This window comes from Bos indicus, chromosome 13, assembly GCF_029378745.1.
Source record: "Bos indicus isolate NIAB-ARS_2022 breed Sahiwal x Tharparkar chromosome 13, NIAB-ARS_B.indTharparkar_mat_pri_1.0, whole genome shotgun sequence".
NCBI lineage: Eukaryota > Metazoa > Chordata > Mammalia > Artiodactyla > Bovidae > Bos > Bos indicus.
The window spans coordinates 26240974-26258936 of NC_091772.1; the positions used below are offsets into that span (position 1 = coordinate 26240974).

A 17963-nucleotide genomic window follows, 5' to 3' on the forward strand; every position below is an offset into this window, starting at 1 on the left:
TTTGAAAATTCAAAAGGCTTTCCCAGTACTTGGGCAATTTCTCTATTTTATATAAAATATATTTTAGAGTTCTAATTTAATCCATATTTTATTTCAAAGAGCAAACAGTTAACCTTGTCCCTTGATTTTGAGTTCCTATAAATCAAAGTGGAGGTGCTAACACCTCCGCTAACACTGCCAGACTTCCCTGGTGGTCCAGTAGTTAAGACTCTGCACTTCCAATGTAGGGGGCACAGATTCTATCCCTGGTCAGGGAATTAAGACCCTGCATGCCACCTGGCACAGCAAAAAAGCAAAAACAGAATCGGAGGGGTGCTTATTAAGTTAAGAAAAAAATACCAGTTCATTCTGGTGCACAGGCCACCACCGTGGGACCGGTGCGGGGTTGGCGATGGTATGTCCATGGTGTAAGAAATTGAACTGTGTCCTCCAAAAAAGACAAAAGGTAGGCTCAAAACAGGGAAGACATGTGCCTAAGACAAATTTTAACAGTCATAAGCAACAGGCATACCATACATGAGAAAGGGCCTTTCCTTTATTTTTTTTTTCTCACAAATTTTGTCAAAGGCTAAAAACCCTCTCATGCCAACTCAAAGCTGGCTTCTGCATCAAGCATGTGATAGTCATTCAGTCTCACAGCAGAATACACACTCAGTGATTCCATTTCTGTGAAGTTTAAGAACAGCCCAAACTGACTTGTGATCATGAAATGTTCTTGCAGATGAGAATCCACAGATCTTAGGACCTGTCTAGACACCGCTGCTGGGGAAGGCAATGGCAACCCACTCCAGTGTTCTTGCCTGGAGAATCCCAGGGACGGGGGAGCCTGGTGGGCTGGAGTCTATGGGGTCACACAGAGTTGGACACGACTAAAGTGACTTAGCAGCAGCAGCAGACACCGCTGATGGGCAGGAGGCCCACCTGACAGCCTCTGAAGCCTTTGCAGCTGTGTGCCCTTGCCCCACTCCCACCCCACCACCACAGGCAAGAGGGTGCAGCCAGAGCAGCTACTGCCAGTGAGTCAGCATCAGGCAGGAAAGGTTAAAAATATATCCAGTGAACAGTGCTCCTCAGCTACCCAGACAAATAAGCACATACGCGAGAAAATAGACGCAGACGAAAGGTCTGTTTGAGGTCTTGCATAAATTAAGGGATTCTGATGTGACAAAACTCTTTGAGCGAGAAAACATCTTTATAGGAAGCAGCAGGAAACAGACCTGGGGTCTGCTCCTCTCCTTTCAGCATCTCTTCTTCTTCTAAAGAACTTTTTGGCCTTGCCACATGGCATGTGGGATCTTAGATCCCTGAGCAGGGATCAAACCCACAACCCCTGCATTGGAAGTGTGGGGTCTTAACCACTGGACTGCAAGGAAGTCAGTCCCTCAGCACCTCTTCTTGCATCAGTACCAAACACTGTCCAAACTGGGTACCGGCTGTCTTCTAACATCTTGAGCCTGCCTCACTGGGCTCCCCCACTCTGTAGGCCGTGTCCTGAAGAGTTTCTTTCCTTCTTCTTGTTGCTGTTTAGTCACTTAGTCATGCCCAACTCTTACTCAACTCCATGGACCAGGCTTCCTCTGTCCATGGGATTTCCCAGGCAAGAATACTGGAGTGGGTTGCCATTTCCTTCTCCAGGGAATCTTCCCAACCCAGGGATAAAACCTGTGTCTCCTGCATTGACAGGTGGATTCCCTAACACTGAGCCACCAGGAAAGCCCTCTTTCCTTCTGAAAGTGAAAGTTGCTCAGTCATGTCCAACTCTTTGCGACCCCATGGATATATAGTCCATGGAATTCTCCAGGCCAGTATACTGGAGTGGCTAGCCTTTCCTTTCTCCAGGAGATCTTCCCAACCCTAGGATCGAACCCAGGTCTCCTGCATTGCAGGCAGATTCTTTATCAGCTGAGCCACAAGGGAAGCCCTAGAATACTGGAGTGGGTAGCCTATCCCTTCTCCAGCAAATCTTCCCGACCCAGGAATCAAACTGGGGTCTACTGCCCATCAAAACTTCCTTATCCTATACCTCTGCTTTCTAGAACTTATTCTATCCTAAGTGCTTTCAGTTAGTTGTCATCACTCTAATGCTTTCAGATAAATTTCATTAGGAATTGTTTATAGATAAAAAAGATGATTCTAATAGGCACTGTGACAACCAGGAAGAAAAATATTTTAAAATTACCCTTTTATTAAGTGCCTTTAAAATTGAACTATGGTGACTTCTGATAGTCCAGTGGTTAGGACTCTGCACTTCCACTGCAGGGGGCACAGGTTTGATTCCTGGTCACGGAACTAAGATCCCACATTCCACTTGGTGCAGCCAAAAGTTTAAAGAAAAAATTGAACTATTTATGACGCTTCCTAGTTGTACTTGTCTTATGAGGATATAGTGGCACATCTTATTCCATGACCCTTACCAAAGGCTATTCCAAGAGCTCCTCCTTTCTCTGTGACTTGGACATGTTATCATGCTTCTCAATTTATCTTAGTGCATTTAGTTTGTTAAACCTTCTGAATTTGGAGCTGATGATTCCTAGATGAAAACCGCTTCCATTTATTCATTCCATTGGCATAAATTGAACATATTGCCCAGTGGAGCAGAGATCTAGTGTACAAATGGTATTGCAATGCCGTGTAATATGTTCCACAATAAAGGAAAAAAGGACTCTGAGCACAGAGAAGAGGTGGTATTGCAAGAGAGAACCAATAAAGGATGATGGGGACACAGAAGAAGGGACTTTGTAAACCATTTTGAGCAATGTAAACTTTACTTAAATGTAAAACAGGAAGCCAAGAGTGGTTTCTAGGCAAGGGTAAGATTTTATCAAATTTGTATTTTGGCTGGAAAACCTGTGGCAAAATACATCATATAACTTCTGTTCACCAAGATAAAGATGTCCTTAAGGTAGCAAGCAAGTAGTATTCCTCGAAACAGCTTTATTCCCATGGCCTTGAGCCTGTGGTGTATGGTCCAAGACAGCTTTTCCAGGTGATACCCACCTTCCTCGTGGGCCATGTAGATTTCCCCTCATCTGAGAAAGACAGAGGAGTAGAGGAGGCCAAGGAATTGTGAAGTTAGAGTGTGTGGATGTGCAGAACATATTGAATAGCAGGATGTGACAAAAGAAGGTTCTGTGCATGGGAAAGACCTTTGAGTTCAGTTCTTGTAGAGATGAGGGTGGAGGGGCACAGGAAATCGCAAGAATTTCAAAAGGAGTAGGGTCCTGTCTACATGAGGAAAAATAATTATCTGAAGAACATTGACTTCGAACTACTTCCATTGGAGAGCAATTAATAACTTGCTTTTTTACCAATAAGAAAATGTGACCTTTGGATACCAAACAGCTTTTCATTAAAAAGAAACATGAAAATGTTGACAGTTTAGAATAATTCCACCTTCAGCATGTTTCAACTACATCATCTTGGGCAAGTCACTGAACCTTCTGAGTATCTCCGTTCAAGGAACTAGATAATCGGGTATGCAATAAACAGTAACAGTTCCATGTAGAGACTGATTTTTATTATCAGCAGTGATTAAATGTTAAGCAGAGCACTACAGAACAGGAAAGTGAATAGGAGGAGGATTAAAAATATATTGAGAAATCCATTTGTTAATGCTTACTGACACATTCTTCAAGAGCTTTTATGGTAAGCCACAGTTAAACTTAGATCTTTATTTTCAGCCTTTTATTTGGAACTGAGTAATAAGAATGTGTCCTCTCCCGAAGGAGAGAAGCGGTGAATGACTCAGACTGAACCAGGCTGCCAGAACAGTTCCCTCATCACGGCAATTTGATGTTTATGTTAATTTGCCATCTAGAGAGCATTTATAAAGATCAGGTAGAATCACCTAATGCTTATTTTAAACAAAAGGAAAAAGGGTTTTGCATCAGTCCTGAAGGAATAAGTGTAGGAGAAATAATTACACCACTCTAGCTGATCAGTGCTTTCACATACATTTCTTCCCCATCCTGGGGGCCAGGGAGGGGAGAGGTTATTAACTCAGCTTCCCAAATGAAGGAGGAGATAGAATGAGCTGCTCAAGGTCATGCAGTTAGTAAGTGGCAGAGAAGTCCCTTATGTCTCCAAATACTGAAGTCTTTCCCTGTATTCCTCGGCTTCTCAAGGAATCCAGGCTTCTTTCTGCTCAGGGCATTGAGGGTGGGTCTTGGCACTGCCTGCTTCCCCACGGAGGGTGGAAGGACTTGTGACTGTAGCGTGAATCATTCCTTTTTTAGACTTTTAGTGTTGTTTATAGAACCTGTTGTTTTCTGGGTTCTGCACACTTTCTTCAACAAATTGGCAAGTCTTCAGACTCTGAACAGAGAGATGATTTTTCTGAGTGAATGGTGGATGCAAGAGTCTCAGTGGGAAAGGATGACCCACAAAGCTCAGGTAAACAGATGGCCGAGGGCCAGGGGCCGCCTGAGACCAGGAAATGGCTCGGTGAACGAGCATCTTGTGTATTCTCTTCTGGGCAGTAAAAAAAAAGAAAAAAAGCTTTTGCTTTTAATCATCTTTTAGGGAATGTGAATCTTTGTCATTTTTTATCCTTTCTTCTCAAAATGTTATACTTCTACTCTCTTTCTGTGATTTCTGTGGCACCTTTTATTTCTTTACTGAGGTCTGAGGTTCTGAAGATCCTCCAGTTTCTCTGAGGTCATTTTTCTGTATCTTGCTGCCTCCATATGTCAGTTCATAGATATCATATATGGTACCTTTTCCATTTCACTCTCAGATCCCTAGTACTTAGAAACAACTCTCCAGCAACTTCTCTGGTGATCCAGTGGTTAAGACTTTGCCTTCCAAAGCAAGGAGTGGGACTTTGGTCCCTGGTTAGGGAATTAAGAACCCACATGCCCCTCAGTCAAAAACAGAACATAAACAACAGAAGCAATATTGTAATAAAATATAATAAAAGCTTTAAAAAGGGTCCACTTCCAAAAAAAAAAAAAAAAAAGTTAAAAAAAGAAACAACTCTCCAGACCCCATTAAGAGTTAGGTATTTATAATTATTACATAATTTTTTTTGTTTATTACAAAGTAATACATTCTCATTATTAAAAAACCAGCTAGTACCAAAAGATACAAGTTAAAAAGTAAAAATCCTTCTCCCTTCCCCACCCCCTCAATCCCCAAGCCATCCACCCCAGAGGTAAATAGTCTTAATTGTCCATTGAGTGAGCAGCCAGACATTTCTTTTTTACGTATGTAGAAACAGAATCATATCTTAATACTCTTATGCAACTTTATTTTCATTTACAATTTCTCTTAAAGATGTTTCTACAGCAACAGAGTCAGATCCATTTATTATTTTGAAATTCATGGCTTTGCATTTTGTATGGCTATAACATGAATTATAGGTTTAAGGCATCCCCTCTGAGTGGGAGAATATTTTCATTGTTTTTCTATTGCACAGGATGCCTTAGTGATTATTCCTGGATATGCATCTTTGCTTATTTTGTATGCACGTATATGTGGAACATTTTTCTAAAAGTAGAATTCTTAGTGCATTTTATTAGGTCTTAGAAACTTTCTTCACCCTCCCTGGAAGGATAAGGATAAAACTGATGTTTCTTCATTTATCTGTGGTTTATTCAGTGCTTCTATTAATACTATAGGAGTTTTCATTATTTTCATTAAGCTTCTGAGGAAACACATCCACAGAACTTAAGGAATTTGTGTCCTTAAGCTCTGTGTCACATGTCCCAGGTCAAATGTCCAATTAGTGGTGGAGCCCAGACTGCCACTTAGGGCGGTTCAGTTCAGTTCAGTTTAGTCCCTTAGTCGTGTCCGACTCTTTGCAATGCCAGGCCTCCCTGTCCATCACCAACTCCCGGAGTTTACTCAAACTCATGCCCGTTGAGTTGGCAATGCCATCCAACCATCTCATCCTCTGTTGTCCCCTTTTCCTCCTGCCTTCAGTCTTTCCCAGCATCAGGGTCATTTCAAATGAGTCAGTTCTTTGCATCAGGTGGCCAAAGTGCTGGCTTCAACATCGGGCCTTCAGCTTCAACATCAGTCCTTCCAATGAATATTCTAGACTGATTTCCTTTAGGATGGATTGGGTTGGATCTCCTTCCAGTTAAGGGACTCTCAAGAGTCTTCTCCAACACCACAGTTCAAAAGCATCAATTCTTTGGCACTCAGCTTTCTTTATAGTCGAACTCTCACATCCATACATGACTACTGGAAAAACCATAGCATTGAATAGATGAATGTTTGTTGGCAAAGTAATGTCTCTGCTTTTTAAAATGCTGTCTAGGTTGGTCATAACTTTTCTTCCAAGGAGCAAGCGTCTTAATTTCATGGCTGCAGTCACCATCTGCAGTGATTTTGGAGTCCAAAAAAAATAAAGTCTGTCACTGTTTCCATTGTTTCCCCATCTATTTGCCATGAAGTGATAGGAACAGATGCCATGATCTTAGTTTTCTGAATGTTGAGGTTTAAGCCAACTTTTTCCCTCTCCTCTTTCACTTTCATCAAGAGGCTCTTTAGTTCTTCTTCACTTTCTGCCATAAGGGTGGTGTCATCTGCATATCTGAGGTTATTGATATTTCTCCCGGCAATCTTGATTCCAGCTTATTCTTCATCCAGCCTGGTACATCACATGATGTCCTCTGCATATAAGATAAATAAGCAGGGTGACAATATGCACCCTTGATGTACTCCTTTCCCGATTTGGAACCAGTCTGTTGTTTCATGTCTAGTTCTGACTGTTGCTTCTTGACCTGCATACAGATTTCTCAGAAGGCAGGTGAAGTGGTCTGGTATTCCCTTCTCTTTAAGAATTTTCCACAGTTTGTTGTGATCCACACAGCCAAAGGCTTTGGTGTAGGCAATAAAGCAGAAGTAGATGTTTCTGTTAAACTGAGGGTATAAAAGTTTAAAACAAAAATAGTCATTTGTTTTTATTACATTTGTTAAGATGGGATATTTATGGAAAGTGCCTTTTCTTGTGGCATGTAGGGAAGACACACTAGGGATGCTCCCTTGTGCTTTCTAGGCACAACCTCTCTGTGCTCTTCTCTCCACCTTGCCATGCATTTCCTGGGGAGCTAAGCATCATTTTTCTGAATGCTGCATCCTGGGAGGTCTAACCTGTGAATGGATGGAGATAAGAGGAGCTGATGGACGAGGGGTGTTGATGGGCTGGAAGGCTCCAGGACCAACCAATGTAGAAAGAGTTCCTGCACAGTTAGGGCATGACCAAAAATTTTAGAATCTGTTTGTTTTGTTTAGTAGAAGCCTATGGGTCTCAGTGTTAGACCTTGACAAGGAGTGTGAATGAAAAGCTTTCTCTGTTATCTTTGGGTCTTCAGATCTTACTGTTGTTTAGAGAATGAGGCAAGTGGTATTTTATTTAAAAGATGCTTGTTAGTTCTACTACGCAGTGAGTAGAATCATAGCTGAGATTGTGGAATCTTGTCATCTTTGTCTTTAGTTTTTAGAGCTGTCACCCTTTCATTTCTTGTTATTTCTTTGGGAGTATTACATTGGAAATTTTAGAGGGGTTGTGGCATATCCCATCTACTGTTATAATAACCCCGAAATGTTACTTGTATATATTATAAAATTTTTAAGTTATATATTTTATGTTTTTCATCTATTATCCCGTTTTTTGTTTTGGAATAGTAGGAGCCAAGGTGATAAGTTTTAGACCATGGTTATATAAGGACATAATCACACCCATAGATCCCTTCATGTATGTAGTAATTTTATTAAGTATTTTTTATTTTTTGTAGTTTAAATCCAACTTTAGATAATTAAATATTTACAGAACATGCATCTTCACCCTAAATATTTCCTGTGTATGGAACCATATGTCTTGCCAAATATAGAAAAAATAATTTACAACACATTCAAGGACTTTGAATCTACTTATTTTTAAAGCAAATCATGTATAAAAGTGTTTTTATATATATAGTCATGCCTAAATGATACATTTCCATCCTCCTAGTTCAAAATATAGCAAACCTGGATAGAGTAAGTACTAGGTTTTAGCACTAGATGTTTCCAAGTGTGACTTTCGTGGACTGGTCTCCATTAGGATAAGATATGTGTCATTTTTTGCTTGTTCAATAATGATTGTTGGGAGCACAGTAAACTTGAGAGGGATGAGTGGGCCTGGAAAAATATTTGACTAGCAAGACTTTCCCTTGTATGAAGCAGAGGTAAATTGTATTGGGTTGGCCAAAAAGTTTCTTCAGGTTTTTCCATAAAATGTTATGGAAAACCCAAATGAACTTTTTGGCCAAACAGATGGCACAGTGGTGAAGAATCTGCCTGCCAATGCAGGAGACACAAGAGATTCAGGTTCAGTCCCTGGGTTGGGAAGATTCTCTGGAGAAGAAAATGGCAACTCACTCCAGTATTCTTGCCTGGGAAATCCCAGAGAGAGAGCCTGGCAGGCTACAGTCCATGGGACCGCATAGAGTGGGACAGGACTGAGCACACAGGCACACCACAATAGATGTTTAGAGAAAGTCCTTAAAGCCTCAGAAGTCCTTCAGGTCCTTATTAAATGGCAGCTTCATCAATACAGGTCTCACCACCAGCATCTGTCATTCTTCTTTTTTAATAAATGAAACTGCTTACACACACCTACTAACAGAAACCCCAATGTAACACCTTCTTCACCTATAAAAGTGGTTTAATTCACAGCCAATTTCACCGATCTGGAACAAGTAATGCTTGACGAGTCAATTAGGAAAGTAGAATTGCTGTGTCTGACACTACTAGGAAACTTGCTCAAATCCTTAAAATATCAGGTGTGAAACAGGAGCGGCATGCCTTTCAGTGTCAGAGCTTTGGACAGAGCTCTGGACTGTGCTGGCCACTGACTGGTCTATCTTTTAAGCATTATTCTTCCAGAGAAGCACCCAGCCTTGTACCCACTGAACAAACACAGCAGAGATCAATTTTCTATCTTTGGTGTTGTCTCTATATTTGCAAAATAAAATAATTTTAAAGGATTCTTCTACTTTGTACATATTTTTAAAATGTATATTCCTTTCTCTGTGCTTCTCTTTTCTTCCTGAATTTGTTGTGTTCTGTATCCAAATAGTATAAGCAATCAAGCTGACTTTAAAGCTAGCTAAAAAAAAAATCATGTTTGATCAAATGGGTGGATAATCTGTGCAAATTTGTTTGAAAATGGGGGGACTGCTCTGAAGTTTATTATAATACCTAGCACATCCCGCCACTTTAATCAGTTGGTTGATTTTTGTAAGCCTCTGAAGAAACCTCCAGGGACTTCACTGGTGGTCTGGTGGCTTAGATTCCGCACTCCCAGTGCAGGGGGTCCAGGTTGGATCCTTGGTCAGGGAACTAGATCCCACATACCACAACTAAAAGAGTTCTCATGCCACAACTAAGACCCAGTGCAGCCAAATAAATGAATAGATTTTTTTTTTAAAGGAAGAAACTTGCAGTGTTGAAGAACCAGTTCCTTAAAATGCCCATGGGGTACACCCCGGCTTAGACCTTAACACAGAAGGCTTCCTCTCAACAAAATTGGGGGAAACAAACCTCTAGGCAAAGCATAGTGAGTTCCCGAGAGGCAATATTAAAGGTAAAAGGAAATTGGTGGTTCGGGGGTGACACACTTTCTCTCTTGCTGGCCCTAAATGTGTGTGTCTCTCTCTCACCCCGCCCTCCTACACCTCTGCGAGCAGTTTATATCTTGTGCTCATGCACTCAGCAGTTGTACGTGTTCTTTGGTCTTAGGTTACTTAGTGCCAAAAGCGGCTCACTTCTATCCTGCTTCACACACTTCAAATAAAATATCTTTATATCTAGTGGTAGCTGCTAGTATTGGAAAGAAAAATGGGAAGAGTTCTTGAAAATACGCCTTAGGTAGTTCTTCTAGTTGCTAGATTTTTTATGGGTTTCCTATTTTTGGTAGATTTATGGGGGGTTGGGATGCAGTACAGATAATCCTCTCAGGGGTATTTCATATGGGGGCAGAAGATACTACCAAAAGTGTGGATACAGGAAAAGGCAAGGCTCCAGGTGAGAAAGGCAGGCAGTGAAAGCATATCTGGCTGTCCCATCTGGGGAAATAAAGACATTTAAGCTTGGACAACAGACTGGTTCCAAATAGGAAAAGGAGTACGTCAAGGCTGTATATTGTCACCCTGCTTATTTAACTTATATGCAGAGTACATCATGAGAGATGCTGGGCTGGAAGAAGCACAAGCTAGAATCAAGATTGCCGGGAGAAATATCAATCACCTCAGATATGCAGATGACACCACCTTTATGGAAGAAAGTGAAGAGGAACTCAAAAGCCTCTTGATGAAAGTGAAAGAGGAGAGTGAAAAAGTTGGCTTAAAGCTCAACATTCAGAAAACGAAGATCATGGCATCCGGTCCCATCACTTCATGGGAAATAGATGGGGAAACAGTGGAAACAGTGTCAGACTTTATTTTTGGGGGCTCCAAAATCACTGCAGATGGTGACTGCAGCCATGAAATTAAAAGACGCTTACTCCTTGGAAGGAAAGTTATGACCAACCTAGATAGCATATTGAAAAGCAGAGACATTACTTTGCCAACAAAGGTCCATCTAGTCAAGGCTATGATTTTTCCAGTAGTCATGTGTGGATGTGAGAGTTGGACTGTGAAGAAAGCTGAGTGCCAAAGAATTGATGCTTTTGAACTGTGGTGTTGGAGAAGACTCTTGAGAGTCCCTTGGACTGCAAGGAGATCCAACCAGTCCATTCTAAATGAGATCAGTCCTGGGTGTTCTTTGGAAGGAATGATGCTAAAGCTGAAACTCCAGTACTTTGGCCACCTCATGTGAAGAGTTGACTCATTGGAAAAGACACTGATGCTGGGAGGGATTGGGGGCAGGAGGAGAAGGGGACGACAGAGGATGAGATGGCTGGATGGCATCAGCGACTCGATGGACGTGAGTTTGAGTGAACTCCAGGAGTTGGTGATGGACAGGGAGGCCTGGTGTGCTGCAATTCATGGGATCGGACACAACTGAGCGACTGAATTGAACTGAACTGAAGCTTGGACATAATAGAAATTTAGAGACAATTGCTAGAAACGCCTGAAAGTTAGAATTAAATACTTTAAATCTGATTTGAAAGCCATAAGGAGACTTTTTGATTTGGACAGTGAATGATCAAAATCATATTTTAGTGTTTTACTCATATGAATATGTGCTCATGTCAAAATACACATGTATTAAACATCAGGTTATGAAATACTGATTTTAGTCTGTGGGTCATCAGCTGATCCTGAAGATCTCTTTCTCTCTCTTCTCATCCCACAGGTTGTTATTTTGTACTTTGAGCCAAGCACATTTCGCTGTATTCTCCTAAGATGGGTCCGCCTTCTCGGTTTTGCTACTGTTTATGGAACTGTCACTCTCAAGCTTCACAGGTATATTTTATTAGTTCTCATTCCCATGGGAGGATCAAAGTGTTTCGCTTAGCATATAATTGCAAGCTCAGTCAGCCACTTTAATGGTTAAATTTCAGGAATTTAGGTAGTAAAATAATATGTTTTTCATTTTCAAGGCAATATCTTTAAGATTCTCTAGGAAAACCTTTAATACAATTGAATTTGAGCAACATGCTTTAGTAGAATGTGCCATTGGTTATGGAAAGGTTAATTCTGAACAAAAAAATAAGTTTACAATGAATGTGAAATAGTATTTACTCACTAAGAACAGGAAGAAAGACAATACAGCTGAAATAATCAAGCCCAGAGCTACCAAAGAATCCTATATAGTAGAATTCAGCAATATGCTTACCAAACAAAAAGCTGCTGTCCTCCATTCCCAAGTTCCATGCCCCAGGGGAATCCTGCTTTTATTCCTTGGGTGAATTTCCAAAAAATTGTGTTCTTGGTTTCCTTCCTTACCCAATGTTCTCCAGTGCTTATCAGCCTTATAAATTGGAGAACATAGAAAATTCCCTTATATTTTAGTTTCAAAATCACCTACTTTTAAAAATGTAGGGACTTCCCTGGCCGTCTGGTGGTTAAAACTTGGCCTTCCAATGCAGAGGGGATACAGGTTTGATCCCTGATTGAGGAGCTAAGATCCCATGTGCATTATGGCCAAAAAACCAAGACATAAAACAGAAGCAATATTGTAACAAATTCAATAAAGATGTTAAGAATGGTCCATATTAAAAAAATCTTAAAAAAAATCTTTTCGGTGTATATGATAAATATTAGGAAGAAAGAGGCGATAAAATAAATTACCAGTCCACAAAGAGTAGGGGTAGCTGGAAATGATTATCCAGGGCTTTCCCTTGCCTCCACTTCCCAAATGGTAGTGGTGCCAAAGAACATAGGAGGTAAAATAGAAATTTCTCCTGCAGGATAATACTGTAGTTCAGTAGAAAAAGTCCTTTATGTTGATCAGGTTTAAAGCTGCTTTAATAATCACAGTAGGCCATTCATATGTTCATGCTAATTTGACCGTAAGTATTTCTCAATAAATGTATCTTGATATGGCCCATGCATGTAAGTTTATCTTAGATGACATAAATACGTCTTTAAATATTTGTCTTTAAATGCCACCCCTTCAACATTTATTAAAATGTGATCATTGCATACTCTCTATTATGCAAGAATCCCACTTAAAATTGGAGTATAATTGCTTTACAATGTTGTGTTAGTTTCTACTGTACATCAGCGTGAATCAGCTATAGGTATACATATATCCTCCCCTCACTCTTGAGCCTCCCTCCCACCTCCCCTCCACCATCCCACCCCTCTAAGGTCATCACAGAGCACTGAGCTGAGTTCCCTGTGCTATACTGTAGCTTCTCACTAGTAGTGAATTCATGTCAGTGCCACTCTGCCAATTCATTCCGCTCCATTTCTCTTATTATTTTTTGTACTTACTTTAATAACTAGGAATACTCCCGATTATCTTTTTGGAACAAATGTAGATATCCTTAACTCTCTCAAGATTCCTTTCTTATGTATGTCGTATAGTAACTTCAGGAGGTCCAGTTTAAATCTGAGTTTAGCATCTAGGAAATTATAGTCCTGTATTTCCTACAAAAGAAAGGATTAGATGAGTCTCTTGGAGAAGGAAGTGGCAACCCACTCCAGTATTCTCGCCTGGAGAATCCCATGGACTGAGGAGCCTGGCAGGCTACAGTCCACGGGGGTGCAAGAGTCAGACATGACTTAGCGACTAAACCACCACCAAGATGTCTCTGATGTTCTTCCTGATGCTGACTTTATTATTTCCATATCACAGCTCACTTTGCTCTCATGTCCGTTTCAATCTCTACTCCTTATATGGTAACTGTTTTTCAACCAGTGCTCACTAAAGGAAATTGACAGTCTATTGACATTGACAGCCTATCGTGGACAGTAAGACTTCTGGAATTCCCAAAAGAATAGATGGCCTCTTGAGACTTGAGAATGGCCTCTCTCCCTGTGAGTCTTAGGGTCCTCTTTTATATGCTACAGTTTGCTTATGTAATTATGTTTTTTATTTTTAACTAATTATCTTCTCCTTGAAGTGAGGGTCTTACATTGAATCCCCAGCTCTTAGCACAATGACTGACACATGGTGGGTGCTTAATGCTTAGTAATTGATAAATGAATGAATGAAAATGTCAGCTGCAGAATTGGAAGCAGCTTCCCACAGTTCCCTCCACACCTAACACATTCCTATTCCCCTGACTTGTTGCATGTCCTCAAGTGTCTGAAACATATGACACCATGGTCTGGAAGAGGCTGATCATGGGACAAAAACACAACATTATTGGGTTGGCCAAAAAGTTCATTCTAGTTTTTCCATATGACATTACGGAACTTTTTGCCAATCCAATAAATAACACAGAACCATAAAGCAAGAAAATTCCTTCCATTCAGGTTCTCTTTCTATCCTTCTGATTATTTCCAGGAGAAAAATTAGTTTGGAAATAATAGATCTTTAACACCTGCCCAGCAGTTGCTAATTTTCCTTTACAACAAAGAGCAGATCAAACTTCAGGCTTAGAGCCTCCCATTGCAATACGACCTAGATGAAATCTATTCTCTTTATTTCACTGTATTCATTTTCATCATTACATTCTATGTGTGAATTATCTATCAGTTCTTCCTTTAAAGTGGCAATGTAAAATTTTCTTTAAAATATTTTAAATAGAAGAAATTTAAAGAAAATATTAGCTGGTACACAGATACAGGCAGGAATCTTGAGAGTGGTATGCAAATGATTGGGATTTGGTAAACTAGATCACTTCATCCTTTTGTTTATTTTAAAGACTATAATTCAAACTGTTTTCTCTCTGTGTCTCTAGAAGGCATTGCAGTGAAGGATTACCTACTGAAGGCTTAAATCGAGTGGAAACTATTTCTAATTTAATGAGCTGAATTATTCTTATCCTGTCTGAACCATATGGGTTTATATTATATTCTTTTTTCCATATTGTTTAAATGGAACTGATTCCAATATCATTTAAGGCTGTAAACTGAAGAATCAGCATCCCAGAGGAATGAGAGCAACCCGAGGGAAGTGACTGACCGAGCCAGCTTTCTGTCCCCCATCCTTAGCACTGCATCTTGCCCATGTTATATGCATTCACACATTTGTTAAGTGAATGAATGGGCGGATGGTTATAATGAATGGAGCTGCAGGGATGTCTCTGCTAGATATCTCTTATAGGCAAGCAACACATGGTCCTCAAGAAAGGGCTTCAAAGATTTTATATTAATAGTAACATGATCGAGAGCAAAGACATAAATCTTTACAAATCCAAATTTGAATTTCAGTTCTTCCATTAATTATTTATACAGCCAAGAGTAAATGACTTTAACGTCTGAGAATTACTTCTCACCCCGCCTGTAGAGTTGTTGTACATCTTAAACATGATAGAAATATATATAAATATGTCATGTAGGGGGTTTTGGTTGCAAACCACAGACACTGACGATAGCTAAATTAAGCAAAAAGGGAATTCATTGTAATGATATGGGGAAGGCCACAGACTGAAGAGAAAGCTGAGGATCCAGGTTTGGGCAGACCTGACCCAAGGTGGCTTGAGGGATCAAGGTAGCCTGAGCTAAGGGATAACATCCCTTGAACGCCATATTCTCATTTTCATAAGAACTTCATTTTTTATTTCAAATTTTTGAAAAGTAAATCTCACCTCCCTAAGGCTTAAAATTCCAAGGCAATTATCAGTACTGATAAATAAAATGATTATTGTAGTCTCTTGAGAATAGGATAAACAGGAAATACCCGAGTTCTTGTTTTATTTCAGCCATTTCCCTCAGGGCTTAGTAAAATTGTTGAACATTTCTTTTTCTTTATCCTGATCTCTCACTGATCAATGGTAGTGTTTATAGAATTCCAGTAGCTCTGAAAACTTGAAGAAAATATGAAAAAGGAATAGGATCTCATCTGTCACTAGAAATGACACTATTATCCTGGAACTTAAGGATCTTATCACTTAAATTTCCCACCTTTTGCTTTAGGGGTCTCTCCCCACATTTGAGAGCCATACAGACAAAGACTACCATGCCAATGCAAAGGAAAGTCACAAGTCTTGTATTTCTTAACAGTGCAGTATAGAAGTGGAACAAGTTAGAGGAGAGAGGTGAAAGTGGTCCACTCCTTCAGGGAGGAGTTGTTTTATCACTGACATTGTTTAGAAGGAAGGAGGTGTTTTATCACTGACATTGTTTAGAAGGGAGGAGGTGTTTTATCACTGACATTGTTTAGAATCACCACCATAAGGTGGTGATAAAAAGCAGAACAACTTTGACTTATTATTATTGCCTAAAAGTCTATAAAGAAATTGTTACCTGCGCCCAGGACAGACATTCCCACAACCCCACCTCACTGTCAGGCTGTTCATGCAATGCACTTTATTTGAACCTGAAACTGTTTCTCTTCAGAAAAAGAAAGGAGAAAGGGACAGATTTTATCTGGCTCAGTAGGGATCATAAGGAAACACAGAGCTGAAGTAGACAAAAATGAGAAGGTTCATTTATGAAAAGGAGTTTCCTTCAGTATCCATAGATTTGTTTGACTTAGGACATTAATGATGTAGGACAGATCTAAAAGAAACCTCTCACAGAATACTTGCTAAGGTAGGTTTGCTGGTTGGTTAGTTTTAAGAAACCTAGAAAGGCAATATCTCTAGGCTCAGGAAAGCCAAGTATATTTTCAAGAGGAACAATGAGGAACTATTTTAAATGAAAGGGAATGGAGAGAGATTAAGAAACTCAATGCCAGAAGAACATTTTCCTATTCCCTACAATATGGTTTCCGAAAACAAATTGCCTTTTCCTTTTTCTAAGGCTAATCAAGAAAAAAACAAAACTTTTTTTGTTTGTAGTATATATAAAACGAACATTTAAGCAAGCTGCAAGAAAACCTTCTTCTGGCTCTGACATGGAGATTTTCATTTCATGCATTATTCAGGACTACCCATTCTGGATCAGTGCAATTCATAGCAGTTTTCTCTACTATGCTCATTAGCACCAAATATGTACGCTTTGTGGGAAAGGATAGATAGATAGCGACTTTTGTTTCCTATTAAACATTTTTACTAAAGTGTAGTTAATTTAGAGTGTTGTTTTCATTTCTGCTGTACAAGAAAGTGATTCAGTTATACATCTATGCATTCTTTTTTATATTCTTCTCCATTATGGTTTATCACAGGATGTTGAATATAGTTCTCTGTGCTATACAGTGGGACCTTGTTGTTTTATCCATTCCATATATATAGCTTATGTCTGCAAACCCCAACCTCCCACTCCGTCCCTTCCCCTAGTAAATTTTGAAAAGTGGCTGGAAGATATTTATATTTATTCATTTCAGGTATTCTTACAAGGAAACTTTAAATTTTTTAAAGCGCAAAAGGAAGAAAATCTTTTTATACATTCCCCAGTGACTGATGATGTTGAGTTTATTTTTGGGTGTTTATTGGTCATTTATTTATCTCTTTAGAAATATGTCCATTTTTTAATTCGGCTTTTGCATTTTGGTGTTGTATGAGTTTTTATAAATTCTAGATCTGAGGCGCTTAATCAGATAAATTATTTGAAAATATTTTCTCCAAATCTATGGATTTTCTTTTTTTACTTTCTTGATAGTGTGCTTTGGTGCACGTATTTTTTTTTTTTTTTTCCTATGAAGCTCAGTTTATCTGTTTTTTCTTTTGTACATATGCCTTGGTATGATATTTAAGAAACCATTGCCTAATCTCAGGTCAGAAAGATCTATACCTCTGGTTCCTTCTAAGCATTTTATAGTTTTAGTTCTTACATTTGAGTCTTTGATTCATTTGGAATTAATTTTTGTATATTATGTGAGATAGAGGTCTAAATTAATTCTTTTGCACTTGGATATATAATTGTCCTTAGGACCATTTGTTTAAAAAATTTCTTTTTTTTTTTTGGTAGCACTGAGCAGCTTGTGGGGTCTAGTTCAATCCAGGGATTGAACCCAGGATCATGGCAGTAAAAACACCAAGTCCTAACCCCTGGACAGCCAGGGAGCTCCCTTTTTTATATTTTTGTTTTTAAAGATTATTTTTTTCTTCATTGAATAATATTGGCACTGTTGTCAAAAAACCAGTTGACTGAAGATGTAGAGATTTATTTCTGGATGATCAGTTTTATTCTGTTGTTCTGTATGTCTGTCATTATGCTTGTATCACACTGTTTTGTTAAATTGACTTAAACCTGTAGATCAATTTAGGGAATATTGCCATCTTAGCAGTATTAGATCTTCCAGCCCATGAACACACTTTCCGTCTCTTTAGATCTTTTAAAATTTCTTTCAATGATGTTGTATAGATTACATCTTTTACCTTCTTGGTTAAATTTACTCCTAGGTGTTTTTTGATGCTATAGTAAGTGAAACTCTTTAGTCAGTTTTATTTTCAAGTTGCTCATTGCTTATATATAAAAATAAAACTGATTTTTAAGTGTTGAACTTACATCTTACAACTTTGCTGAATTTGGTGT

The 17963-nt window shown here is 39.3% G+C and overlaps 1 protein-coding gene across 1 annotated transcript in view; it reads left to right on the forward strand.

Annotated features, from left to right (window-relative positions):
• Positions 1–17963, forward strand: part of GPR158 (G protein-coupled receptor 158) — a 301001-nt gene that overhangs the window by 249032 nt on the left and 34006 nt on the right. Inside the window, exon 6 of the mRNA XM_019972812.2 lies at positions 11284–11393. Coding sequence (XP_019828371.2) covers positions 11284–11393 — 110 coding nt within the window. The remainder of the gene's footprint in view (positions 1–11283; positions 11394–17963) is intronic.